General features: G+C 38.2%; 8 protein-coding genes across 8 annotated transcripts; 4 read left to right on the top strand and 4 right to left on the bottom strand.

Annotated features, from left to right (window-relative positions):
- Positions 1-121: 121 nt before the first annotated feature.
- Positions 122-1252, top strand: PHYBLDRAFT_159138 (hypothetical protein). Its single transcript, XM_018433921.1, has 7 exons — positions 122-196; positions 247-293; positions 378-478; positions 549-785; positions 851-938; positions 1030-1102; positions 1179-1252. Exons 1-5 carry the CDS (start codon positions 148-150, stop codon positions 864-866), a joined length of 450 nt encoding a protein of 149 aa, XP_018290418.1. The 5' UTR covers positions 122-147; the 3' UTR covers positions 867-938; positions 1030-1102; positions 1179-1252.
- A 499-nt stretch (positions 1253-1751) lies between these two features.
- PHYBLDRAFT_125495 (hypothetical protein) lies at positions 1752-3436 on the bottom strand. Its single transcript, XM_018429045.1, has 3 exons — positions 2344-3436; positions 2158-2251; positions 1752-2067 (listed from the first exon to the last, which is right to left on the bottom strand). The coding sequence occupies exons 1-3, from the start codon at positions 3273-3275 to the stop codon at positions 1831-1833; spliced, it is 1263 nt and encodes a 420-aa protein (XP_018290419.1). The 5' UTR covers positions 3276-3436; the 3' UTR covers positions 1752-1830.
- Positions 3437-5784: 2348 nt separating this feature from the next.
- PHYBLDRAFT_96999 (glycoside hydrolase family 5 protein) lies at positions 5785-7624 on the bottom strand (the record flags this gene model as incomplete). The annotated part of the gene is made up of 4 exons (XM_018443992.1): positions 5785-5963; positions 6015-7134; positions 7184-7283; positions 7359-7624. Coding segments are annotated over 4 exons (1665 nt in total), but the record flags the coding sequence as incomplete, so codon positions are not given.
- A 302-nt stretch (positions 7625-7926) lies between these two features.
- Positions 7927-11473, bottom strand: RdRP-1b (RNA-dependent RNA polymerase RdRP; the record flags this gene model as incomplete). The annotated part of the gene is made up of 3 exons (XM_018441485.1): positions 7927-9045; positions 9112-11075; positions 11218-11473. 3 exons carry the CDS (start codon positions 11471-11473, stop codon positions 7927-7929), a joined length of 3339 nt encoding a protein of 1112 aa, XP_018290421.1.
- A 200-nt stretch (positions 11474-11673) lies between these two features.
- On the top strand, positions 11674-13221 carry PHYBLDRAFT_65574 (hypothetical protein; the record flags this gene model as incomplete). Its single annotated transcript, XM_018441484.1, has 3 exons — positions 11674-11782; positions 12307-12887; positions 12928-13221. 3 exons carry the CDS (start codon positions 11674-11676, stop codon positions 13219-13221), a joined length of 984 nt encoding a protein of 327 aa, XP_018290422.1.
- Positions 13222-14010: 789 nt separating this feature from the next.
- Positions 14011-16885, top strand: PHYBLDRAFT_187376 (hypothetical protein; the record flags this gene model as incomplete). The annotated part of the gene is made up of 10 exons (XM_018439374.1): positions 14011-14272; positions 14380-14445; positions 14525-14801; positions 14905-15042; positions 15226-15391; positions 15475-15580; positions 15651-16135; positions 16269-16332; positions 16391-16501; positions 16564-16885. 10 exons carry the CDS (start codon positions 14014-14016, stop codon positions 16620-16622), a joined length of 1731 nt encoding a protein of 576 aa, XP_018290423.1. The 3' UTR covers positions 16623-16885.
- A 96-nt stretch (positions 16886-16981) lies between these two features.
- On the top strand, positions 16982-23106 carry PHYBLDRAFT_169516 (hypothetical protein; the record flags this gene model as incomplete). Its single annotated transcript, XM_018436086.1, has 2 exons — positions 16982-17530; positions 22444-23106. 2 exons carry the CDS (start codon positions 16982-16984, stop codon positions 23104-23106), a joined length of 1212 nt encoding a protein of 403 aa, XP_018290424.1.
- A 496-nt stretch (positions 23107-23602) lies between these two features.
- On the bottom strand, positions 23603-24631 carry PHYBLDRAFT_146578 (hypothetical protein; the record flags this gene model as incomplete). The annotated part of the gene is made up of 5 exons (XM_018431675.1): positions 23603-23632; positions 23736-23837; positions 23945-24343; positions 24413-24541; positions 24599-24631. 5 exons carry the CDS (start codon positions 24629-24631, stop codon positions 23603-23605), a joined length of 693 nt encoding a protein of 230 aa, XP_018290425.1.
- Positions 24632-25036: the final 405 nt, after the last annotated feature.

Here is a 25036-nt window from a genome sequence, read left to right on the forward strand (position 1 = left end):
TAATTTCCGGAAAAAGTGTATAACCTCACACAAGTGCGCGATTTTTCCAAAAAAAAAAATCGGTAAATTAAGAGTGGAAGCACTGTACTGATCTGTTTCTATATATATATCAAAGTATACCCTTAGCTGTATATTAATTAATTAATAATGGCAAAAGGAAAGGCTAAACAGGAGAAAAAAGAAATTGCAAAAACAAGTACGTAAGGCATAAATAAATACTGTTTAAAAGTTAATGAATTTATAAAGACAAGGCACAAAAAAATGAATCTAGAAAGTTGAAGCGATCTCGTAATGTATGTCCATTCTTCTTTGATCATACTTCCTTGCTGTCCTGCGTAAATCATTAGTGAACAAAATTTACAATAATTTACATCTAGCCTGGATTATACGAGGATGGCTTTGGCGATCTGAATGCCCAGTTACGGACTCTTCAACTATGTACTAAAGACATAGCTGGAGATGGCAACTGTTTGTTCCGGTAAGATTTTTTAAAACAAGATAAATAAAGATTCCTTGTGAATTTACTGAATCTCTAACATAATCGTTAGTGCACTCTCTGATCAGTATTATGGATCAGACCGAAAACACAAAGAAATACGACAAGAAGTATGTCGGTACATGTGTGATCATGAAGATGACTTCAAATATTTTGTAGAAGACGATCGGTCGTTTAAAGACCATGTACGCTGTATGGAAAGTAATGGAACGTATGGAGGAAATATGGAGCTTGTGGCCTTTGCACGTCTCTTTAATGTGAATATTAAAGTATATCAACCAGGATTAATGTAAGTGGTCAATAGTTACAATGTCTATATTCCAAGTTTATGATTAGAATATAACAAATGACCAGAGATTATCTAATGTAGCTACATTATTCCTGGTACAGACGGCGTTGATGAATATGATACCGATAACGGAATGCTAACTCTTCATATTGCGTGAGTAGCCAACGAAATATATCGAACTCACGTATATGTTCGAACGAAGAAATGGTAAAATAAACAGCTTTCTGATATCAACACGTAATAGTTATCATAGCTGGGAGCACTATAGCTCTATACGGAACATCCTTGGCCCACACACAGGACCACCCGAAATCGAGGGAAGTTTCCGTAAAGAAAGTCCCTGAATTATAAGATAGGCGCTAATACAAAGTTGTCTTTTTCTATAATATATAGATAGTTTCTGATGTTTATTCAAATGTAAAAAACGAGGATGAAGAGGATGAAGAATCCAATGGAGCTCACAATTCAAAAGAGAAGGTCGTTCAGGATGCTTGTCCAGATGCTACGACGCGTCAAATTAGACGTCTGTTACGGAAATTTAAGGGTGATCCTGACAAGGTTATCGATCATCTTTACGATATGCCAAAAGACGATTTTTCAGAAGAAATGCCCAAAGATCTTGCCCAGTCATCAAATAAGGTTGATGAAATACTCATACCACAACTTAAGAGCCGATCATCTTTAGAAGAGAAAGAAATAGAAGAAATAGACTTATGTGATGAAGAGGGCAAGAGCGACTTGAATGTCACGCTGCCAAAAGATTTGGTCGTGAAGGAAAATAAGATTGAGAACTTGGATGAGTCAAACATAAGTACCGAAATAATCAGTAAGCCTGTTGATTCGACAAAGTCCAGGGTATTATCAGCCCGGGAACGAAAGCAGTTAGCAAAACGGGAGCAAAAAGAAAAACGATTGGCTAAGAAAAGAGAATCAGCAGCAAAAGTATTAGAAAAACACAAAGGAAATACACAAGCACCAAAAGAAGATGGCTTGGAGAATTCTATGAAGCAATTGTTTATTTAGTGGTTTATGGAGATAATACACATCAAAATAATACACTAGGTTGTCCTGGTAACCATTTTTGGAGTACTTGAGGTACACTGACAGTACCATCAGAATTTTGGAAGGTTTCCAGGATAGCAATAATAATCCGAGGTACAGCAATGGCTGTACCATTAATTGTATGACAAAAATAAGTATTTTGGCCAGTGTGATGAGTAGGTCGATATCGGATAGAAAGGCGTCTGGATTGATAGTCTGTACAATTGGAAGTAGAAGAGATCTAACAAAAACAGATAGAAAGATAAGTAATTAATATATAAAAAGGGTAAATTTCTAGGTATTTTATTATAAATGAATAAATGAAATTTACCTCTCCCCACTTCTTGCGTCCTGGCATCCATGCTTCCATATCGTATTTACGATACGCACTTGCACCCAGTTCCTCCGTTGGCATATCCAAAATTCTGTAGAAAAAAAAAGAGAGATCCAGACATCAATACCCAAAATAAAATTTCCATCTGGATCATATCGTAATCAAATTATAATAAAAGCATACCGGAAACACAATCCAAGTTCTGTAAAGATGTCCTCTTGTAACTGTTTGAACTCTTCTAGCATGGCATCACTGTTATCTGACGTAGTAACAGCAAATAACTCTACTTTTGAAAACTGGTGGACACGATAAAGTCCCTTCGTTTCAGTGCCTCGTCCACCTGCCTCAACGCGAAAGGCTCTGCCATAGCCAACCAAACGTTGAGGTAGATCAGATTCATCAATAATTTTGGCTGCAAATTTACCCGCCAGCGGGATTTCAGCTGTACCAGCTAAACATAAATGTGTGCTGTTTTCGTCAGATCCTGCCGTGGAGACATTGTAAATCTGGGAGCTCTCGCCGCTCCGAGGCTGAAATCCACATCCATAAGCAACTGAAGTACGCACAATGTCTGGCGTAATCACACCCAAAAAGCCATGTTCAGCTGCCTTGTGCATAGCATATTGGATTAAGGCTGTCTCTAGGAATGCACCCATTCCCTGGAGGTAGTAGAAGCTGGATCCACTCACCAAGGCAGCTTGATCAAGATCGAGAATATTCAGTCTTCGAGCAATTGATATGTGATCTTCCAAAATCTTGTCCGCTGTATCCTTTCGGGGTGTGCCCACAATCTTTACCAATCTAGCTTGCGATTCTGGTCCAACAGGTGCCTCGGGATGGGAATCATTAGGAATTTGAAGAGCTTGAGAAGAAAGAGCAGATTCTACTTTCTGGAGTCTTTCTTCCTGGAATCTCACCTGTGCCTTAAGATTTTTACTCTGAGAAATAAGCCTTTGCCTTTCATCACCGGAACTATTGATAGATAGCTTGATAGCTTTTGATAGCTCGTTGTGATTAGCTCTGAGTAAAAGAAGTTCGGAATAGAGTTTTCGTCTTTCTTCGTAGTTTTCTTGAAATTCGTTCATGTTGACCTTGTTGTAATTTCTTCGTCGCATGTTTTCACTCACTGCTTTGGCATTTTGATCGAGGTACCCATAGTTAATTTTGGGTTGAATTGTCAGATCGTGATTATCAGAATTTTTTGTAGCAAGTGATGGGGTAGAACGATAAAAACGAGCTTCTTCACGGGGTATGTGTAGTTTAAATCGATCGAATTTGAAGCGTCTTAGCATTGTATTGATTTTTCTATTTTAAATAAGCACCCAAGAAAGTCGAAAAATCCATACAAAAGAAGTCGTTATATCACGTGTTTTTGCGGTATTAATTTTGCGACAATCCTGCACATTAGGCCTAAAAATAAATTCAAATACAAATGTTAGACTTTAGTTATGGCAGTGAAGTGTCTAATATTTCATACTGTCTTGATCAAGAATATACATGGAAAAGAGACTACTCATTCTGATGCGAATTTAGGTAAGCTCAGTAGAAACTAGTCTTATGAAAAAGCTAGTACCTTTAATAATACTCTATGGGAGATAAAGCGAGTAAATATGATAACGATATGTATGAATAAATAGGACTTAGGGCTCGAGAAGGGTATTCTAGAAGCTGATAATTGAAGGTACATTTATTTTTAGAGAGATAAAGTACTATTTAAATGCTTTTACTAAGTTCAATATAAAAAGTAGCCCTAATGAATGCTGTTACTTTCAAAGTCATGTTTTCTATCCGATACAATCTGATATGTTCATTACTTTACCTTCATTTTTTTTGTTACAAGATTTCATTAATCTTAGAGGGAGGTCAACATTTTGATTTAACCAAACGCCTCAAATCTTATTAAATTTCGGAAATACAATGGTCCTTCGATAATTTTAATGCTCTGGCGGCCCTCCGTTTAAAAACAGGGCTAAACTTTCACAATAATTTTTGGCCTTGGATCCTTAGCGAAGAAGGATTTCAGTCAATCAAGTTATGATAATACTTAGTTGTCAGCTTTTTTTATTGTTTATAGGGGTACTTTTAACAGAGCATGCTTTAACACTCCCTTTACCTTCATCGGAAAATATATAATCTGCACTCATTAATTTCGTTTTTCGATAATTCCAAGGCACTTAGTCCCTCCCCCCTTGGCCTTGAAATTATAGAAGGACCACTATAAAACAGCTATATTTGGTTCCCGACAGTTCACAATCTCTTCTGGTAAGTTAGATCCCTTTAATTTAAGTAGTATTAAGAGGGAAATGTGCTTAAATATTCTATAGAAGATAATATAGGAGCAGATGGCTATCAAAAATAGTATTATTTCTGGTGTTTGTTAGGTGTAAGAGACGTTTTTTATGGTTGCCAACTTTGTAATGGGCTACAATTCCACCCTCATTTCTATCTTGTAGGTATATTCCTGATTAATTATTTTATTTTTTCCCATTTGTCTCTGCTTTGGTTATATTATGCGCACAAAATACTGTAAAATTGGGCAAAGGGTAAGTATCAAGGACTTCAAGAGCGATGGATTTGGGTAGTCCAGCTCAAGAACAGAAAATTAGAGAATGGCCTGAAATCAAGAGTGTGTGGGGAGGTGTAATATGCACTGGAGTGTAACTGGTAGAGGTCGTCTTTGGTGGTTCTGTTGATATTGTTTACAGTGCTGGTACGGACGGTAAAGTGGGTAGTCCTCAGCTTTTTACTCAAAGTTGTCAACTAAAGTCTCGACAAATCGTGGCTTTAATTTCTCTATTCTCGCTCAAGGATATTTCAAAACACCCTCTTACAGCAAAACAAAGAATTACTTATTTTATTAAGATGATCAAAGATGCTGCTTCTTATTCTACTTCCTGTAGGCGCTACAACAAATTTAGATATTAGGGTAAAACCCTCGCCTCTTTTTACTGACAGACTGCTCAGGCTCAAACCGTAAAATAGTTTCATCGTTCTACAATACCCTCACAGTATTTAATTTTCTTTATATTGAAGATATTAACCTATAAAAAATTCAAAATACTTCATATCTGAACATAATTAGGTGATTTTATAAATAACCAAGGGGAAAAAAAATACGGGTAAAAATGACCCAGATAAATACAAAATTAATGTAAATTAATACATTTTCTGCTTCTTTTGTATTTTTAGGCCTTCAATGCGGATCTCATATATAGCTTCAGAGTCATTGCTAGTATCGACTGTCCAGGTAAGTATCCAATGTCGTTCCTTTACAACTGTTTTCGTAAAATATCCATGTGACATCCACACATCAGTTCCGCTCTTATCCTCTGATAGGGGAGGGTAATAGCTACTTGGCAAATACAACTCTGTCTCATGGCTTTTCTGTTCTCCTGGTCTGGCCTTGTATCGAAAGGTACATGAGCCTCGTTCGTTAAAGGTAGGGGATACAACTTTTAAGCTGACTGGAACACCAGAAATTCTCTGTGGATAAGGACGATGGAGAGATATTATTGACCGTGTGTTGCGCGAGCGAGACATTAGGCGAGAGTTAGACTCATCTTCACACGAGTACTCTGACTGCCACACGTTCTCGTTTACCACAGTATCTGAGCTATCTTCTCTCTCTAGTTGCAAGATACTCAAATCTTCACCATTCCAACAGTCTCCCCAGAATGAATCGTTATCTGGCATATAATGCCAAATGGCACAGTTGAGTAGGTTACTTTCTATCGCATTCATGTTCGCATCCATAGCCTTGTTTTGATCAGAGTTTGGTGTGCTGATTGAAGAGTCGGAATGAACTTCAAAGAAGAATGAGCTAAGCCAGCCCCAGATACCACCCAAAAGTCCACTAGATTTTGAAGTTTGCTCCATATCGAAGGGAATGCCGATTTCTCCAATGACACAGGGGTAATCACCGACATTAGCTTGTCCCTCTGATTGGATTGTTTGGAGCTGGTCCACAAAACACTGTCGAATGGCTTTCTCGCCTACTCTTAATGCACGTAAAAATCTTAGAGGGCCCGTGCCATATTTTCCTCGATTAAGATTTACAACATCGACGTTGTAACTACACCATTTTTTCTTTACCAAGGTCAGACCGTCGTACCAGTGCGGCGCATATGCTAGACGCTCTAGAGAGCGGGGTATAAGCGGCGGTGCTTCAATAACCGGAGGTTGGACAAATATAATGGCGTCAGTGTGGATACTTCGAATAGCCTCTGTGTAATTTTGTAGAAATTCAATCCAATACTTGTGATATTGGCCTTTAGCGAAATATTCTGGCTGAATTACAGTCTCGGATTTCCTGTCCCAAATACCGTGTATGTCCCAAATACATCCAGAAGTCCATGCGGGGTCTCTTTTCCAATCAAATATAACACATGCTTCATGGAGCGCTTCTTCACTTAGCCACGCCTCTCTGCCTTCTGGATCCAGCATAATAGTACCATCTTTCCTGGGTCCATTCCAGGCAAAAACCCAGTTCTGAACCGCTGTAGGTATACCAGAAGCCAGTCGCATCCCTTCGTACGCAGTTGGCATAGGCCCCATCTTGAACGCAATATCGTCTTCACTAAGTTTCGTTATGTCGGGAATATCGATATAGCCCTGATTGGGTTCATTCATACTATCGTAACCAATTACAACCGAATCTTCCAAATCGTTATCGTGAATACGATAAGCAACTTGTTTTATCGCATTGAAATAATGGCTCTGTAGGTAGGTTTGTATATTTACTCCATTGACAATACATAGTGGTGCATAATGTTTTCCAGCAAAAAAAAGTGTGAAGAGGGTAGCGGCTGCCAGTCTTTGGTAATTTGTATTCCAAATCATTTTTGGGAACGATTCTGGAGTCGGATAAGTATTCTGAACGATTGCAGCTGCAGTAGGTCCAAAGTTTGATGGATCCAATCCAACAAGCGGGTGGGTCCACCCGGGATGCCCAGACCCTCCGCATTGTCTAGACCACTAACGATAGAAAATTATTAAGTGTATAGTACATCAAAAAGATGCTTACAGTATCCTGATGAGGATCAATAAAGACTTTCAATTTATAGTTCTTGCATTTTTTCAACACCTCTACTACATACTCAAGATAATCTTGATCATATATACCACTAGAAAAAAAAATAGGCAGTTGTATCATAATAATGAGTAAGTCAGCAGATAATATGAAATTAATAGCTACATACGGTCCTTGATGCTCAATAGCTTCCCAGGTCACAACAAATCGCAGAAGATTAAATCCCCATTGTGAAAGCCGATCAAGGTGTTCATCAGCTTCATTTAGTGGAAATGGTCTTCCAACGAATGTCACCTTTCGGTCATAATCGACCCAAAATCCATTACGCTCATGAGAAGGCATACCAATAGGTAGCTTTGTACCTCCACCAACATTAACTCCACGGAAAAGAACAGTCTGCCCTGTTCCTCTATTCACAAACCATTTTCCATCCAAATCCATAGTAAAAGTAGAAAATATATTAGTAGTTTTCGAGCGGAGGGAAAGGGGGAGTAAAGTGCTTGCGTTAGATGAATTGGTGTTCAAATATGCATGACCACAAGGAGTCATGTGATTCTGTAATAGAGTAAGCTGACAGTTTAGGCAAGGTCACAGTGTACACTTAACTGAATGGACGAAGTAATTGCTTTTTTATTGTGCTTGCAAAACCATGTTAAATTCTATATTTTAGATAGATTCCCTCGCGACTTTCGTTCTCATCCACTAGCATGTCTTGACGTTATGCCATCCTGTACTTATCAGATCCAATATTTGTCCACATTGAGCGCCTGAAATATACTGGGAACTACGCTCTCACACAGTCCCCTACTATTATTACCACACGAATCTGCCTTGATCCGACGCAAAGCATCATATGCGACCACGTAGCAGTATTTGGAGAATTTACCACTTTGGATGGTCTTAATATAAGCATAGCTAGCCTTAATCTTTTGTATCATCATTCCGTGATTGATTTCGAGATCGTAGTGAAATACACTGGATGCAAAGGTAACAGGATCTGGAAAATGATGAAATTCTTTAGCTGCATGCTCTTCCAATTCAAAGGCCGTATTGAATTGATCCTCGTCTTCGTAAAATGTTTCTGACTTTCGTCCAGGATCATGTTTTGCAGTGAACTTTTGTTGGCGGCGCAGCCAAAGCTGTTTTGCATCACAAGTGTACGTATGGATATTCTTATCGACGCACGATTGAATGGCTTTTAAATCGGCCTGAAGCTCGGCGTCTTTATCATCAATCGCCATCGCCATAGCCTCTAACCAAGGTCTCTCCAGCGCCGAATCTTTAAGTTTGACATCTTTTTCCTGAAAAACGCTTTCCGAGTATCGGGTAAATTTTTCTACTTCAGCTAGTAAAGTTTCATGTAAGAAGTCCATGGTTGTTGTCGACGGTCTGTTCGAGACATTCGATTCTTGTACTTCCTCTACAGATGTGTGTATATCTTTCTCCCGTTGTCGAGACACCTTATCGGAAAACCACCTTGATTGTGGAATTTTAAGAAAATCGGACCTATCTTTCTGTAGTACACTTGGCTTAATAGTCAAGCCCTGTTTTGAAGCGTCTACAAGTCGAGCACACATGTGTGCCAGGTAGTTTACGTCTTCGTTGTCAAATGATGTATCTTCTGCGAGATTTGTACGCCAATTGTCGTATTTCCCAAGTATGCCATCAGGAATAGCCACAGAGATAAAATTTTCCTGGAGCATTCTCTCTTGAAATGTGTCTTCAGTATGCTTGAAAACTACTTGAGATATTGTATTCATATTCTGTTCAAATGCAGCCTTTGCTTTTTCTGGTGTAGGTAATATAGGCGAGTTTGTGAAGGGCTTTACAAGTCGCTCATCCCAGCAACAGAATACCTATGTCAAAAAGTTTGTGTAATAAATTAACATCATACGAATAATAATACAAAACATTATACGTACAATATCACCATCGTAATCACCGCCACTAAGTTTGCTTGCTAATGAGCGTAAACCTTTGACTGGGAAAATAACAATATCGGTATACATACGCAACCCGGGACAATCCACAGCTGTAACTTTCTGCACATCACTTTTAAGACCACATGGGTTACGCGTTACCAGAACATCACCCAAGACAATACTTGATTTAATGGCAGATTTCTCGTCTACACGTCTTCGAGACAGCTGGAAGAATATCTCTCCTTCTTCCAGCATTCCTGTGGGGTCTGGTACGCAAGTCAAGGTGCACGACTGTTGCACTTCAATTCTATACTTGGACATAACCATGCGCATCGTATCTCGAAATATGTTTGTAATTTTGTTGGCCAAAAAGGGGTTTGTCAAGTCAAATCCTGAGTCAATCATACGGACAGCGGAATCGTAAAGAGAAGCAGGTAGACCAGAGTAAGCATTATACCGCCAATAATTTGCTTTTCCGCTGCTTGCTGTTAGAATATCGGGCGAAAGTGTATCCTCGGTAGGAGCGTAGTCTGTAAGCCAAGTATCCGACAATGTATCTCTCCATACATCTTGCTCTACTGCCTCAACTTCCCACCGTGCATTCATAACAGCGCCAGTTTTTATTACCCAGTCGCGTAATACTTTGATATTCTTGCTCTCAAGCACAATTGTAACCAGTTTTTGAAGATATTCGTGCAGAATCTTAGTGAACGCGTCTTTAGGTACTCCTCCAGCAGAAATTGCTTGAATAAACTGGGTATTCAGTTTCGAAGGATATATACAGATTGAGGTTTTAACAAGGTCAAAAGTAAAATGAATTGGGTCTGTTTGGTAGTCCATATCGGCCTGGGGTAAACATGTCTTGAACTTGTTTTGAGAAGCACGGATTTTAATCCATTCTCCAGATTCAAATTCAATTTCAGGTGTTAAAATCCAAACACCTTTTGCGCCGGCAATACGACCTTGAATAGCACATGGGAGTTCTTCAATATATTGAGAACCCATGATTTTGCGCATTGCAGCGCACGAAATTATACCGCAGCCATCTGTCATGACTGTCTCTTCTTCTCCTTCTGCTTGTGCGTGTATATCATCAATATACTTAATCATGTCGGCCTGAAAAACGACAGTGGATGTACTATTACTATACCCAAGCGACATTCGACTTGCAAATTTGCTTATTGTCATGGCCGCATTTTCCTTTAAAGGAATGTGCCAGTTTACGACTTGACGGATAGAAATAGGCTGGAGACCCTCGCCTTCTGTAGCGAAGAATACAAGACGATCCTCTTTGATAAATAAGAATCTGAATACTCGATTCATAAATAGTAATGGCGTCAAAAAGTAATTCAAGGAGTCCTTGATTGTTGTTGGACGCGAGTTTTTTAACAGTTTGAATTCCAAAAATCGGTCGTCACCAAATTTACGAAACAATCGGTTAGAAGCTGTTGTTTTTGGAACTCGAAGAGTCAAGGCTGGGGTTTTCGAAGACAGAAAAACGGTACCAAAGTATCGAACACTTCTATTCTTAACATATGTCTCGGTGCAATTCCATACAACTTCGGGGCACTGCTCGACTTTGGCGTAACTAAGAGTGTCTGGGTGCGTGAGTTTTCGGGTTTCGTACCATTTTATCATAACCGAAAAGACTTCACGTGGCTCTTTCTTGCCTACGCTAAGTATTTCTTCAATGACAGTATTGGGTATATCGCTAAATGTCAGCTTTTTAAGAAGAAGAAATCTGCCGATATCAAACTTAAGAATCCAAGGTAAGCTTGCTAAGACATTTGTCTCAGGGCTGCATAGAATATTACAGCCATTTATTGTTGGGATAGTGTGTGCAGAGGTAGGCGATGAACAATATATACTTTTAGTATTGGATAGTGAAGACGTTGTTACTTCTAGTGGTTGTGGAACATGAACGGCATTAGGTTGTAAAGTAAGTGACGGTAATGTGTCATTGACTAAAAGAAATTTTATGCATTAGAAATAGAAAGTAAACAAAGTCCAAAAATACAGTTATGAATATTCCACTGGTCTTCTATTTTGATAAATATAGAGACCATTTCTTTCTATAAGAAAAAGAAGTAATTAAAGTCAACTCACGTCTTAGACCACTAATTACACTGTCTAATCGTGAAATAAGATCCTTGATTGATTTTTGTGTATCTTTGGGTTTCCATTGTAAAAAGTGGCGGGCAACAATGTTTAATGTGTCAGGCTTTAATGAATGTAGCTGATTCATTTTCTGAATCTCTTCTGGGAGACTCTCTAATGGCTCAGTTAAATTAGCGATACGCTCACGTTGTGAAAGGTGAGTGTATATTTGCTTTGCGCAACGCTCGACTTCGGGGGAAAGCATATGGTTAGATATGAAGGTATGCAGATGAAAGAAAAAAAGAAGGATAAAGGTTTGTAGAGTAAAAAGGTCATATTCTGAACTACTTTCGGTATTTAAAACAAAGGTTGAATTTTACTGATAAAATAACCTTTAGTTTTAGAAGTTGTGCTTTATAAACGCAAAGCGATTTTGTCCTGTCAAATGTCTTTTGTGTTGACAATATGCTGCTAAATCTTCCAATTCTAGTAGCCTTGGCCCTGATGGATTGCCATATGAAATTATTCAAGTCATACTTGACCACCCTGAATTCTCCACTCTTGTCTCGCGTGTGTACAATGAAGCTTTGTCGGATGGTGTCTTATCCCAAAAAAGGGGTAACCTTACATCTCTTCGAAATTGACGGCCCATTAGACTTATTAACATTGATGCTAAGGTCTTCACTCGTTTTCTTAACTATTGTTTGATCCCTGCCGCTACTGCTCTTGTCACCCCCTACCAAAGTGGCTTTGTTCAAGGACGATTTATTGCTGATAATTGAATGCTCGCCCGGATGGTCATGGCTCAGGCTCTCCGGGAAAGCTCGACTGGTCTGGGTCTTTTTCTTAATCAGGAGAAGGCGTATGACTGAGTCCACCCAGACTACTTGCGCCGAGCTCTCAATTGCTTTCGCTTTCCTCCGTCTACAATAACTTGTATCACAAAATTGCTTTTCTCTACACATATTCAGGTCAACGTTAACGTTAATGGTTTCCTCTCTCGCCCTCTCACATAATTGCGTGGTCTCCTCCAAGTCGACCCTCTCTCTCCCATCTTGTTCAATTTGGCTTTTGAACATTTATTGCGACGAGTTATAGGTGACCCATCCTTCCTCGGTTTTCTGTCTTCTGTCCTTGATACTGTGGCTATTCTGCATCCTATTAAACTTCTAGCTTATGCCGACAATCTTCCGGTATTTCTCCCTGATCCTGCTCACCTTGCCCGACTCCACACGCATCTCACCGCCTATTCCGCTGCGTTCAATGCGCGTATCAACCTCCACAAAACACAAGCTTTCTCGCTCTCTGGCAGTCCTCTTCCTGACTGCTCCTCCACTCTCCGTGGTCATAACATTACCAGTTGGCATGACCGCACCTCGTCCCTACCTCTCCGTTATCTCAGCTTTCCGATGATTTACTCTAAGGCTCAGCGGAACTCGTTCTGCTCCTCTCTTCTCCAAAGAATTGAAGACAGGTCCAACTTCCACTCCTCCCGCTCTCTATCCTTTTGGGGTAAAGCCACAGTTTTAACATCTCTCATACTCTCTCAGCTTTGGAATGGTTTGCGTAGGTCTCTCTGCCTATGTGCTTCTATCAGAAGACCTGGTTCATCATGGGTGGCTTTCTTCAATGCGGTACCTTCCCTTTGGTTTTTTCAGATACTTTTTGCCTCCCCGTCTGTAAGGTTGACTTGGTATCATCGATCCTGAGACACAACAGGACACTCTACCACTTCGCTGTCTTCAACATCTTGTCCGGTCTCCTCAGTCTCCACCTGGTTTTGTTCCGTGCTGGATGTCCGGCTTGCCTCAAGTCTCAATTCCTTCTATTTCTCCCCGCTTCTCCCTTGTATTTCCAAGTATGAAACCTTCTGGATGGCAGGATCTTGTCTCTCCTCTGAACTTAATCGTCGCTGCCATCAACCTTCTTCGCGACTTTTATAATGGGGTAGTCAACTTGACTACTCGTCTTGATTTGCCCCTCTCAGCTAATATTATTGTCCCTGCCTTCTAAGCACGCTCTCCAAAAAAAAAGCATTGAAAAAGCTAGAAACCCTTTAAAACAAATGCTGTGATCACTCTTTTTATTACTTTCTTTCGAGTGTCACCAGACGTCCCAAGCTTAATAGAATACTTCTTACAAACAAATAAAAAAAACCAATGGTTTTCATCTAGAAATACATTTCGCAATAGGTGAGACAATGGCCGATTTTGAGCTGTAACAAATAAATTAATATTAATAATAAATATAATGCCAAGAGAGAATATATATATTAACTATTGGGAATAGTAACAATATGCTATTGGTTCTAGGATGATATCCACAGATAGTCTGTTGCATAGTTATATTTTAATTGTAATAGTCGATCATGACTGTAAGAGACCTAAATACACACCTAAAAGATTGTTTGAATAAATGTAAATGACAACGCCACTCTCAAATACTTAATAACTATATGTGTGTGGATCAAAGTTTATACTTTAAAGTTAACACAAAAATAATGTGTGCTAGCTATACAAAGCTATTACTTATCCCTTTCTTTTTTCTTTCTTTCTTTTCTTTTCTGTAAGTATACGAGTCGGGTTATTTAAGCCCTCTAAAATCATATCTACCTTGCGCTTCCTCAGTATGGTTATCTTATATGTGTACGTGGAGGGGGTAAGGTCTTACCAATAAACAACAAACACACACACATACACACACACAAAATATGTTTTAACATGCTTATTTGTTAAAGAACTTTATATTTAACATCCCGCCATCCTTTTATTCTTCTTCCTCTTTTCCCCTTTGTCCTTCTCCAGCATGCAATGGCGTCCATTCCTTCTCCTGGTGGCGGGAATAGCCACAATTTACCTTGCTAGTTTATTACAAGACACTCCATATCCACATCCAGCAAAGATTTTGATATCAGAACAGCCGAAAACGCGATATTTGGTAGACGAAACTGTTCTTACGGTGGCAAATGGGTATATGTACCAGACATCTATTTGGTTTGAGGCATCTCTTCAAACTAGTCGAGGAATGAAACATGGCACGGGTAGAATGAAGACCGGAGTAATTGGTAAATCTTTAAGATGCTCATCAATCTATTCTACAAGAGTAGATCTACTTTAAGAAGATCGTATTAATGGCATTTATATATATATATATATATATAAATACATAAAGGTCATTTAAAGCAGGTTCGACGACCGCTTGGTGAACTATTAGGAAAAGAAGATGTTTTGGAGCAAGGTTTGTATATACTTATATAAGCTGAACCTTTTTCGTTCATTCAGAGTAACTATATATATGCGTGTATGTGTGTTTAAAGGTTGGGTAGAAACATTTAAGCACCAACTGCGTGGTCCAATATCCAGTATATCGGTCGTACCTCCTAGCGAGATTGCTGATGAAGCGAATGAACTTGTATTTGCAGTATTATATCATGCTCTTGAGGATGAAGAAGCTCAGCATTTTGTGAGGGTATACTATTTACCCAAACTGACAGCTACACATATACCAACCTTTGAATACAAAGATATACTGCTACCGGGGAACACGTGGGTCAATGCATTTTCTTTAGAACATCACAGTATCTTATTTTCTCGGTAAGTAAATATAGAGTTTGTAGAGTCTATGTTTTTAATTGTGATTGTGGTGTGGATCATTAAATTCCCTTAATTTCTCGTCCTTTTGGTTGGACATACTTAGTGATCCAGACAATTACCGGTTCCGTGTTGTTTCATTTCCAGCAAATATTACGTCAAAACCACATTCTGCCGATAGCGAGATTGTTAAGTTAAGGGACAGTAAACGCGGTGATCCCTTTGGAAGTGAGTGTGTGATAATGTGAGGAAAGTTAAGGTGATGGTATGTTAATAAGATATTGTAGGATGGTATCAACCCGGACAACTTGAAAGTCACAAACTCATCTTGACAAAACTCTATTCTCCTGAGCAAGTATATACAAATATCAAAACATTTCTAAATCCGATAGTTTCTACATCTATCTTATACTGGAAAAATATATAGTCCAGAAACATATAGAGTATTTACCATGGATTTTCACCAGACAACAAATTCGCTTTATGAAAATATTACAATTGTTGATGATCAAAAAACAATTACCCAATTATCAGAGTTGCGGGGAAGTGTTCCTGAGCACAAGTGGAATTGGAGAGATATGGCCAATTTGACAGTAAGAATGTGTTATTTTTTTTAAAGAAATAAAACGAAACTAAATAGCAAAGATTATTAATAAGAAGAAAAATGCATGGATAGTATGATAACTATGTCGATGATACCTCGGAATATATTGGATTTGTGGAAGTAGCCAAGATTTCACAGCATGAAAGGTTAAAAACCGATTTTCCAAAGCTGTGTTTTGGTACGATATAATCAGGACTAATAATATTTATATATCTCATTCTCTCTCTCTAAAATTCTGTACTTTATAGCTCGCTCTAGTGATGCCAAGACGGTTGTATTTCCACTCGTTGGGTCAGAGTTTTTGATCATTGACTACACTGATCGTATTGACTTGCTAGAGAAAGACAAAAAGGAACGCAAACATTTGTATAAGAATGATGAAGGCACCTACCTTCCTGAATACTATTATTGGTCAAAAACCAAACTGAGCACAAATGTTTACGATATACAAATCACAGGATTTAGCCTCAACGATCGCGGAAATATATTGGCACTATGGACAGAACATGAAAATATTTATATTTATAAGCGTGGCGATGCTGATTTGCACGACACCTCTAAAAAGCAGGTTCTATCCATCCATGAGGAAGATACTGTACTTGAGGGTGGACCGAAAGTAGTCAGTCAGGATGGGATTTCTACATCAGGTACAAAAGAATCGTCTGATAGGTTTTTGGATGAATGGTCCCTACGAATGGTTATTACCCCAAATGAAAGGGCTCGTGGATACTCGGTAAGGTGGAACAATATTAAATCGATTTAATGTTGCCTTTATTTATTTTTCTTTTTTTATTAATCTTCCCTCTTTCTAATACCGGATTCTTATATTATCATTTTTATTTTATTTTATTTTTCAAAAAAAAAAGATAAGCACAGTTGGATTTATAAACAATACAAACAGTGATAACGGAGCTACCGGAAACTACATATGTAAATTTATAAGCACTAAATCCCCTGGTGGTGTGGTCTAATATTATTTGCTATGTAGTTGTTGGTCTTAACAACGGTATGGTCAACTCTTACTCTGTTGACGAAGCAGAAGAAAGGAAGGAAGTAAACTTTGTGACATTTGTTACTGATCGTTGGGATATGTTGATTGGTAAGTGGTCTTTACGTGTTCTATGCGAAAATCAGGGCTTACTAACTGTATAATACTCGCAGCTATGTCTATGATTGTATCTGTATTTGTTTTCAACGAATGCAATCACTTTGGATCTTAATCTTAATTTCGTATTTACTCCCAGTCTTTATTTATTTACTTATTTACTTATTGTATACATATACGCAGCTTGCTGTCCATTTTACGCCCATTTTTGGCGTTCTATATGGAGTTTACGGAGTTAGAAAACCTAAGAAAAAGGGGAAATCCGTAACAATGTAAACAATGATTTTGTAACAATTTTGTATGCGGAGTTTGTTACAATTTTAAGCAGTGAAAGTTTGTAAGAATTTTACTAGTAAAAATGTAAACACTTTAACCACGTGACGCTTTTGATTCTTCTTTATAGCTTACTAAGCATATTATACTTTCTTCTTACTCTTACTTTTACTCTTATATTATATTATTATAAAGTACAAAATGCCTAGACACACTGTTACCCCTGAAGAAAGGGCTGAAAGAAGACGAAGATACATGAGAGAATACCAGCGTAATCGTCGGCAATCATTGCAAGTGGAAACATCAGAAACAGAAACACAACAACGGAATTCAATGTCTCAAGCAGAGTACATGCGAGAGTATCGGCGGAATCGCCTGCGAACTGCAGAAATGGAAGTGATAGCAACAGTAGAAGCAGAGAATATTAATACTTCTCGTGCAGAATATATGCGAGAATATCGACGCAGGCGCCAACAAATAACTGAAATAGAAGTAGTTGAGACAGTAGAAGCAGAGAATATTAGTAATTCTCGTGCAGAGTATATGCGGGAGTATCGACACAGATGCCGACTTACAGCTGAAATAGAAGTAGTTCAGGCAGAAGTAGTGAGAGCACAAGTAATTCAAGCAGAAGTAGTGGAGACAGAAGCGGCAGAGACAGAAGAGGAGAGCCATAATTCTCGAGCAGAATATATGCGCGAGTATAGGCGTAGTAGACAAAGTAGAGCTATTGAAGAGAATGAGCGAGTAGTAAGAAGGCGTAGACTGAATGACGTTGGCACAAATAATTGGAGTAGTATACAAAGAAAGTATGAATCAACAATCAGAGAGGGTCCTACATGCGTATGCGGATATTGTGGAGGCCTTTTCTTTCAAAAAGATATATCTTCAGTAAAAAGAAACGCTCTTACAGGCAATTGGGGTTGTTTAGAAGATATTGTTGAGAAAACCTTTTGGGCAATTGACAATCATAAGATACCAAGCACTTTCGTTGGTGAAGATATTATAGACAATATTCCACTATGTCCTACCTGTAAAACATCACTTACGAAAAAAACACTTCCAACTCTTGCTCTCTCTAATGGTCTCCACTTTCCTGATCATGTCGTTTGTCTAGACGACCTGACAAGATTAGAAGAAAGACTTGTTGCACCTCGACACGTTTTCCAGTCTATATGGACACACAAAGGACTAACTGGGCAGTATAGAAGTAAAGGCGGTATTATCAACGTACCTGTTAATGTTGATACAACGGTTTCATTACTTCCTCGTAATCTTGACGACTCAAATACAATTCACTTGAGTTTAGCTCGTAGGATGCGTTATATCAAAGACTATATCAGAGGAAATATAAGTCCCGCTAAAGTTTGGAGAGCAGCACTATTTCTACAGTCAACAACACTCCATCAAGAGTATAATATCTCCTTGAGTGATAATTGGGTACAAGAGGTTGCCAATAATGATACTGAAAACGTAGAAGAGGTTGATAGGGTTGAAGACTTTGAAGGAAATGAAGAAAGTAGTACCGGACACGAATCAATAAACTCTAGTGAGCAGGAAACGGCTATAGTTTCAGATCACGAAGCTCTCAGACTTTCGCCTGGAGATGAAAGAATCCCTTTGTCTATTTTGACTGATAAAGACAGCGACTTTTTGGCTTTTCCTCAAATCTTCTGTGGCCAGCGATTATCTACTGATACTCTGACTTACTCTTTCCTGACAAAGTCCATTGCAAGGAGATTCGATCGTAGAGCAGCACAAAGAGTAGAGTATATACTGTATATGGACAGAAAAAATCAAATAGTCAGAATGTACAATAACCTAAATACAGTTCTCCGGAAGAAAACAAAACTCTCCAACAATGTACCATACGTTGCATCCGACTTCTTAAATAATGACAGTATTGATGGATTACTCAGTAAAGACCAGGCTTATAAGACATTTAGTGGTATCCGTTCTACTGCAGAATATTGGAAAAACGAGAAGAAAAATCCTTTGGCAATGGTTAGACAATTTGGTATCCCAACAATTTTTGTAACTCTATCTGCAGCAGAAGCAAGTTGGCCTGAGCTATTATGCTTTTTAAAACTTGTAACTGATGGAGTTGCTATTACAGAAGAACAGGCGGAGCAAATGACATATGATGAAAAAGCCAAACTGATTCAGCAAGACCCAATAACATGTGCACGATACTTTGACTATCGATTTAGACAGCTGAAGAAAACATGGAAAGCACCATATGGGCCTTTTGGAAATCATTCCATTAATGAATATTACTTCCGAATAGAATTCCAGCATAGAGGCTCGCCTCATGTTCATATGCTTGTATGGCTTGAGGGCGCTCCAAAGTACGAACCTGACCAACGGACAGATGAATCTGTTCATGAGGATATGAAAAGAAAAATCTGTGAATTTGTTGATAGTATGATTACTTGTAAGAGACAATGGGGTGAAATACCGCATCATCAACAGGAATATCGCTGTAACGAGGACACCTGGAAAGAATTGCTGAAAAGGCAATGTCATATGCACACATCTACTTGCCAAAGAAAAAGAAACAATATTACAATTTGCAGATTTAATATTCCATTTTATCCTATGGACAGAACTCGGATATTATGCCCAATAACTGAAAACGAAGGTCTATCAGAAACTACGATTACCAAATTAAAGCAAAATATGACTCGCATCAAAGGATATCTCCAAGAATATTATGAAGCTCTTCAAACGTCAGCCATGGGTTTTGATGGTTTCTTAATAGCTGTTGATATCACATCTATTGATGAATACGTACTGTCTATCCGCAATACTCTTAAAATGAACAAAATCATGATAAAACGACAACCGAACGAAGTCATGATAAATAATTATAACGAAAAAATTTTCAGTATGTTCAGATCAAATATGGATATTCAATTCATTCTCGATTCATATGCTTGCTGCGCATATGTAGTTGACTATATAAGCAAGGCTGATAGAGGCTTAAGTAAGACACTTGAAGAAATTTACAATAAGCACAAAGATGACAGTAGCTCGACACCTTTTAATATGATGAGGTCACTTGCTGCGACCTATTACAATGCTAGTGAGATATCTACTCAAGAAGCAGCATACAACTTACTACGAATTCGAATGTCAGAAGCGAGCACAGCTACAGTATTTATACCAACAAGCAGACCAGAAAACCGACTTCACATATTAAAGAAGCAATCTGAACTTGTAGCAATGGATCCCGATTCTACCAGCTGCTTTGAACCAGGATTAATTGAGCATTACATTTGTAGGCCCCAAGATTTGGAGAATTTGACCTTGGCACAGTTTGCTGCTTATTTTGAGTTTTCAAAAAAGCAACCATCAAGAAATACTGCAACTAATTATATCGATCATAATGACATAAATGATGATACTTATTATGAGCCCATAGAAGACCAAGAAGACCATATTCAACAGAATAATAACGAAAACACGCTTTATGGAGAGCCAGGCCAAGTGTATTGTCTTTTGGAAAACCAAGGCTACATTAGAAAAAGAACTAAGCCGCGTGTCCTACGTTACTACAAGTTTAATATTGATCAAGATGCTGACGAGTACTTTCGTTGCTTATTGATGCTGTTCAAAAGTTGGAGAAATGAAGAAGAAGACCTTTTAAGTATCAACTGCGAGGAAGTTTTTCTAGAGAATTCTGAGACTATTCTGCTAGCAAAAAAAGAATTTTGTCAGGTTAACGATGATGTACTAGAAGGTTATTTTGAAATGGCTTCACTTTAACGTAGTAACATGGATACAGAAAGAGAAGATGAACCCATTAGAAACACAGATACCCTAGCCCCACCTATTGCTGAAAACGATTTCAGACGTTACACGCTAGATATTGATGACAATGAAGGAGAGTATCACAGAACAATCGATTAACCTACCTTGAAAAAATCAATATTCCAAAGTGGTTAAATAATACTGAATATCAAGAGCTTTTATCAATGCTGAACTTGCAGCAGAGACAATACTTGTACCATGTTACTGATCATATTCGTAACAGCAACAGCTCTATATCTGATCAACAACATACACCGTTTTATCATTTTGTAACGGGAGGAGCCGGCACTGGAAAAAGTCTATTGATAAAAGCACTTTATCAAAGTCTTGTCCGTGAGTTTGACAAAACAAGAGAAAGAGATATGAGCACACCATCCGTACTTCTTTGTGCTCCAACGGGAAAGGCTGCTTTCAACATATCTGCTCAAACTTTGCACAATGCCTTCTCTTCCACATTGTGTGACAGGAAGATGGAAGGTCTTTCCTCACTCTCATCTGACGTCTCCCATTCAATGGGTGTTGCACTTGCAGACCTGAAAGTGGTTATTATTGACGAAATCAGTATGGTAGGAGAGACACTATTTGGATGGGTTGATCGAAGACTTCGAGATATTTTTGATAGATCAGTTCCTTTTGGTGGAAAATCAGTTATTGTATTTGGTGACTTCCTACAACTTCCACCAGTTGGGGATACACTACTTTACAGCACCAGCCATGCAAGAGATACAAATCCATTTGTATCCTTATTTGGGTACAAGATCTGGGATTTGTTTAAAGTTCATAAATTAACGGAGATAATGTGACAAAGAGACGATGTTCCATTTGCAGTAGCCTTAAACAACATGGCAATTGGGTCAATGACTGAAGGCGATATTCATATCCTCCAAAGTCGAGTGGCTTCAATAACTCCTGAAGATGCAATGGAAATTAGTACTGGCAGAAGAACATTACCTTCAAGCCTTGTAGCTCAAGAAAACAATTTATCTGAAAGCAGTAACCAAAAGCCGATATATCTGTTTAACACAAATGCATACGTTCAGCAAACAAACCAACACATACTTACCAGCTTGAATACTGAAGGTGCAATCTCCAAATCCTTTGACCGAGTAACTGGACATTGCAGGGATAGCACTGCTATTCAAAGACTCATACATTCTGCCGATGATCATGCAAAGCAATCCGATGTTCAGGGTCTGATAAAAACGCTTTTGCTAAAAATAAGTGGAAAATATATGATGACTGCAAACCTAGATACAGCAGATGGACTTGTCAATGGTGCAACTGGAATCTTGGAGAGGATTGATTATGGCCAAAATATTGTACCAGACAGCACTGCCTCTGAAACATCTACTTCTACAGTTTTAAGAAAGCCATTAAGATTGTGGATTAGGTTTGATGATGAAAGAAGTGGGAAGCAGTTGAGGAGACAGCAACAAAGAATTCGATGTAGTCTTGGGATTTCAGACGATCTGACAATGATAGAACCACACTGTAACATAATTCGCAGAAATATCAAAAGTCAGATACATCTAACCCGTACACAATTCCCAATTGTTCCAGCTGAAGCACTCACTGTACACAAGTCACAGGGAGGCACATATAAATCAGTTGTTGTATTTGACCATGGATCACACAGAATGTCTCGATCACTCCTATATGTTGCATGTTCTAGAGCTACTTCTGCAGAAGGTTTAAAGTTAATATGCAAGGGTAACAGATTTGTTCCGCCCAGACCAATAGCAGAAGATCGAAACAATCAATTGAAAAATGAGCTCATTAGACAGCAGACAATATAGTTGGGATTATCATTTAGCCAACTACAAAAGGAAGAAACAAGTGATTATATACAGCTAATTTCACATAACGTGCAAAGATTGAGGGCACATATAAACCAGATAACCAGCGATCAAGTATACTTAACATCTGATATTATTCTTTGCAATGAAACTTGGACACTGCCTAATAATGAAGAATATGATATTCCAAACTTTACCATGATATCTCGCATAGATAGCCATTCAACCAATGCACGAGTTTCTGGTTCTTGCTGCTATATTCGTAGCTCTCTTTTACCTAGTACGAACAACTCAAACGACGATTCTTTGGTTTATACAACCAGTTCCAGAATGTTCATTGATGAAGCAGGTGGATCAACAAGCATATCATTATTTATATTAAGCAGCAACTTATATTGCAGCATATATGTATCCCCACTATGCCAACTAAATACCTTGATGGAAGCACTAGAATTTGTTGTTAGTCATACGTATATGCATATAACCATTGCTGGTGACTTTAATGTTGATTTCACGAAAGAATCGATCAAGAAAACGACGTTACTTCAATTTATGAATAACAGAAATATGACTACTACGCTCCCTAACACTATTCAATCAGCAACAAGCCAGAATACTCTCATTGACAACATCTTTTCAACTATGCCAGTGCTGGATTCAGGAAGATACATATCTTTGACCAGTTACCATTCTCCTTTGTGGGCAAAATTTATGTAAATTATGCTAATTATTTTATACTATTCTTTATGCTTTTATTTTTTACTTATTTACGTAATTATATTTACATGCCTACTTCTCTATGTTTTCTGTTCTCTATGCTTCATGTTTTTTTATACAAATAAAACCAAAATAAAGTCACACAAGAAAAAAGAGAAACCCGAGTATATCAGAATATAGAACGCCTTACTTGATATAGACTTTGGTCTAAGCCGAGATGGTTTTTATATCTTTCTTTCACAATAAAAATAAAAGCAGTTTTGAATTTAGTATAAATCTAGTTTGTATCCAAGGATATATAACCAATCATTAATGGTTTAAAACAAAATATATTTCTTCTTGTTTATATTGTGGTAATGAGCTATTGGTCTAAAAAAAAAGGCAAACTTTCTATGATATATATACATATATTATTTTAAGCTAAATGATATTTAAAATGTAAAAACCAGATACAGTTTGAAGCTATACCGCAAAGATCAGAAAACCTCTTCAAGAGTTACTCTGTGTAGGGAGGAAGACCAAATTGCTACAAATATTTCCCATCACGCAAGAAAATCCATTTATTAGGCACCCTTGCTCTTGGATATAACACACACACACGCACGCACACACACATATATATAATTTACCTCTGGTACAAATTTCTCCATGGAATCCAATACAACTGTTGCCCCATGGGTTTCGTTGTCTTTACCCAATGCTAAGATGTTAGCGTCAGGGATCCATACAACCTAAATAAGTAAAATAGTATTGATGTTATAGATGCTATTTTCTGTACAAGAGTACACGACCAATAAAAGAGAAAAAGAAAGAAAAGAATTATTTAAACTAGACCTACGTGCATCTTTGCATTGAGAGCGGCCTCAACACCATTCACTGCATCTTCAAAGACTAAGCAGTTCTCTGCTGGTGGGTTTCCAAGGCGTTGTTGTGCTACCAGAAATAACTCTGGAGAAGGTTTTCCATTTACAATGCCCTTGTCATCTCCACACACAATGTGGTCAAATAATTCGAAAAGCTCTTTATGCAAAGATGTCTTCAATTCATATTTCTCTCTTGTAGAAGAAGTAGCGACAGCGATTGGGACTCCCTTTGCATGAAGGTGCCTAATCAAGCGCTCGACACCAGGCAAGGGCTTAACAAGTGGGAACAAAGATTCCTGAAGCTGAGAGATGATTGTGAGGTACTCATGGACAGACATTGGTAGAGTGTAAGCCTTGATGACCATGGCTGCAGACTGAAATAATAAGCGGTTGGGTTCAGAGTTGCGTATTATCAAGCATGAGAATTTTGGCTTATAAATTACCTCAAGGCTAGTTCTCCCCATCAATGTACTCTTAACATCCCATGTGAAGCGTGCACCATTAGCATATTTGTCAAGTACAATCTGGGTTACTTCACTATAGACACGTTCAGTGTCTAGCAAAAGACCGTCCTAAAATATAATTGTTAAATATATATATTTATATGTGTATAATGCTGTCTATATTACCATATCAAATATACAGTGTGTGATGTGAGGCATTGTGAATATAATAGTTGCAAAAGAAACAAGATCTCAAAAGTGGTTTATTTAACAAGTAAATTTTATCTCGGCCGTTCAATGTGGCAAGTGTTTTGCTTAATCATTTGTTTGACGTTCACCTTGTTGCGGTCGCCAGATTTTTCTCGGCGGTCGGCGGGTTTTTCTCGGCTGTCGACCAGTTTTTATTTTCATTTTACACAATTTTCTTTCTAAAAACGAGTAACAAATTCAAGGGCATCCCTAGCACAGAGACAAAGGATGCACTAAATCTCGCTCCTTTTATAGACATCTTTATCAACGAGGTTCTTTAAGCTGACGAGCCTTTATCCAATTTTTTTTAAAAGTTTTCAAGTACTTAATTATCTACATAATCTGCAGCATCTGCATCTTGCTCTTATCTTTTAG

Source organism: Phycomyces blakesleeanus (genome assembly GCF_001638985.1).
Source record: "Phycomyces blakesleeanus NRRL 1555(-) unplaced genomic scaffold PHYBLscaffold_13, whole genome shotgun sequence".
Taxonomy (NCBI): domain Eukaryota; kingdom Fungi; phylum Mucoromycota; class Mucoromycetes; order Mucorales; family Phycomycetaceae; genus Phycomyces; species Phycomyces blakesleeanus.

Coding starts and splice junctions, on each gene's coding strand:
- PHYBLDRAFT_125495 (XM_018429045.1), bottom strand. CDS start 3,275: ATGCGACGAAGAAATTACAACAAGGTCAACATGAACGAATTTCAAGAA. Junction 2,252..2,343: donor GAACTTGGATTGTGTTTCCG/GTATGCTTTTAT, acceptor TTTTTTCTACAG/AATTTTGGATATGCCAACGG. Junction 2,068..2,157: donor GACGCAAGAAGTGGGGAGAG/GTAAATTTCATT, acceptor TGTTTTTGTTAG/ATCTCTTCTACTTCCAATTG.
- PHYBLDRAFT_159138 (XM_018433921.1), top strand. CDS start 148: ATGGCAAAAGGAAAGGCTAAACAGGAGAAAAAAGAAATTGCAAAAACA. Junction 294..377: donor AGTTGAAGCGATCTCGTAAT/GTATGTCCATTC, acceptor ATTTACATCTAG/CCTGGATTATACGAGGATGG. Junction 479..548: donor GATGGCAACTGTTTGTTCCG/GTAAGATTTTTT, acceptor CATAATCGTTAG/TGCACTCTCTGATCAGTATT.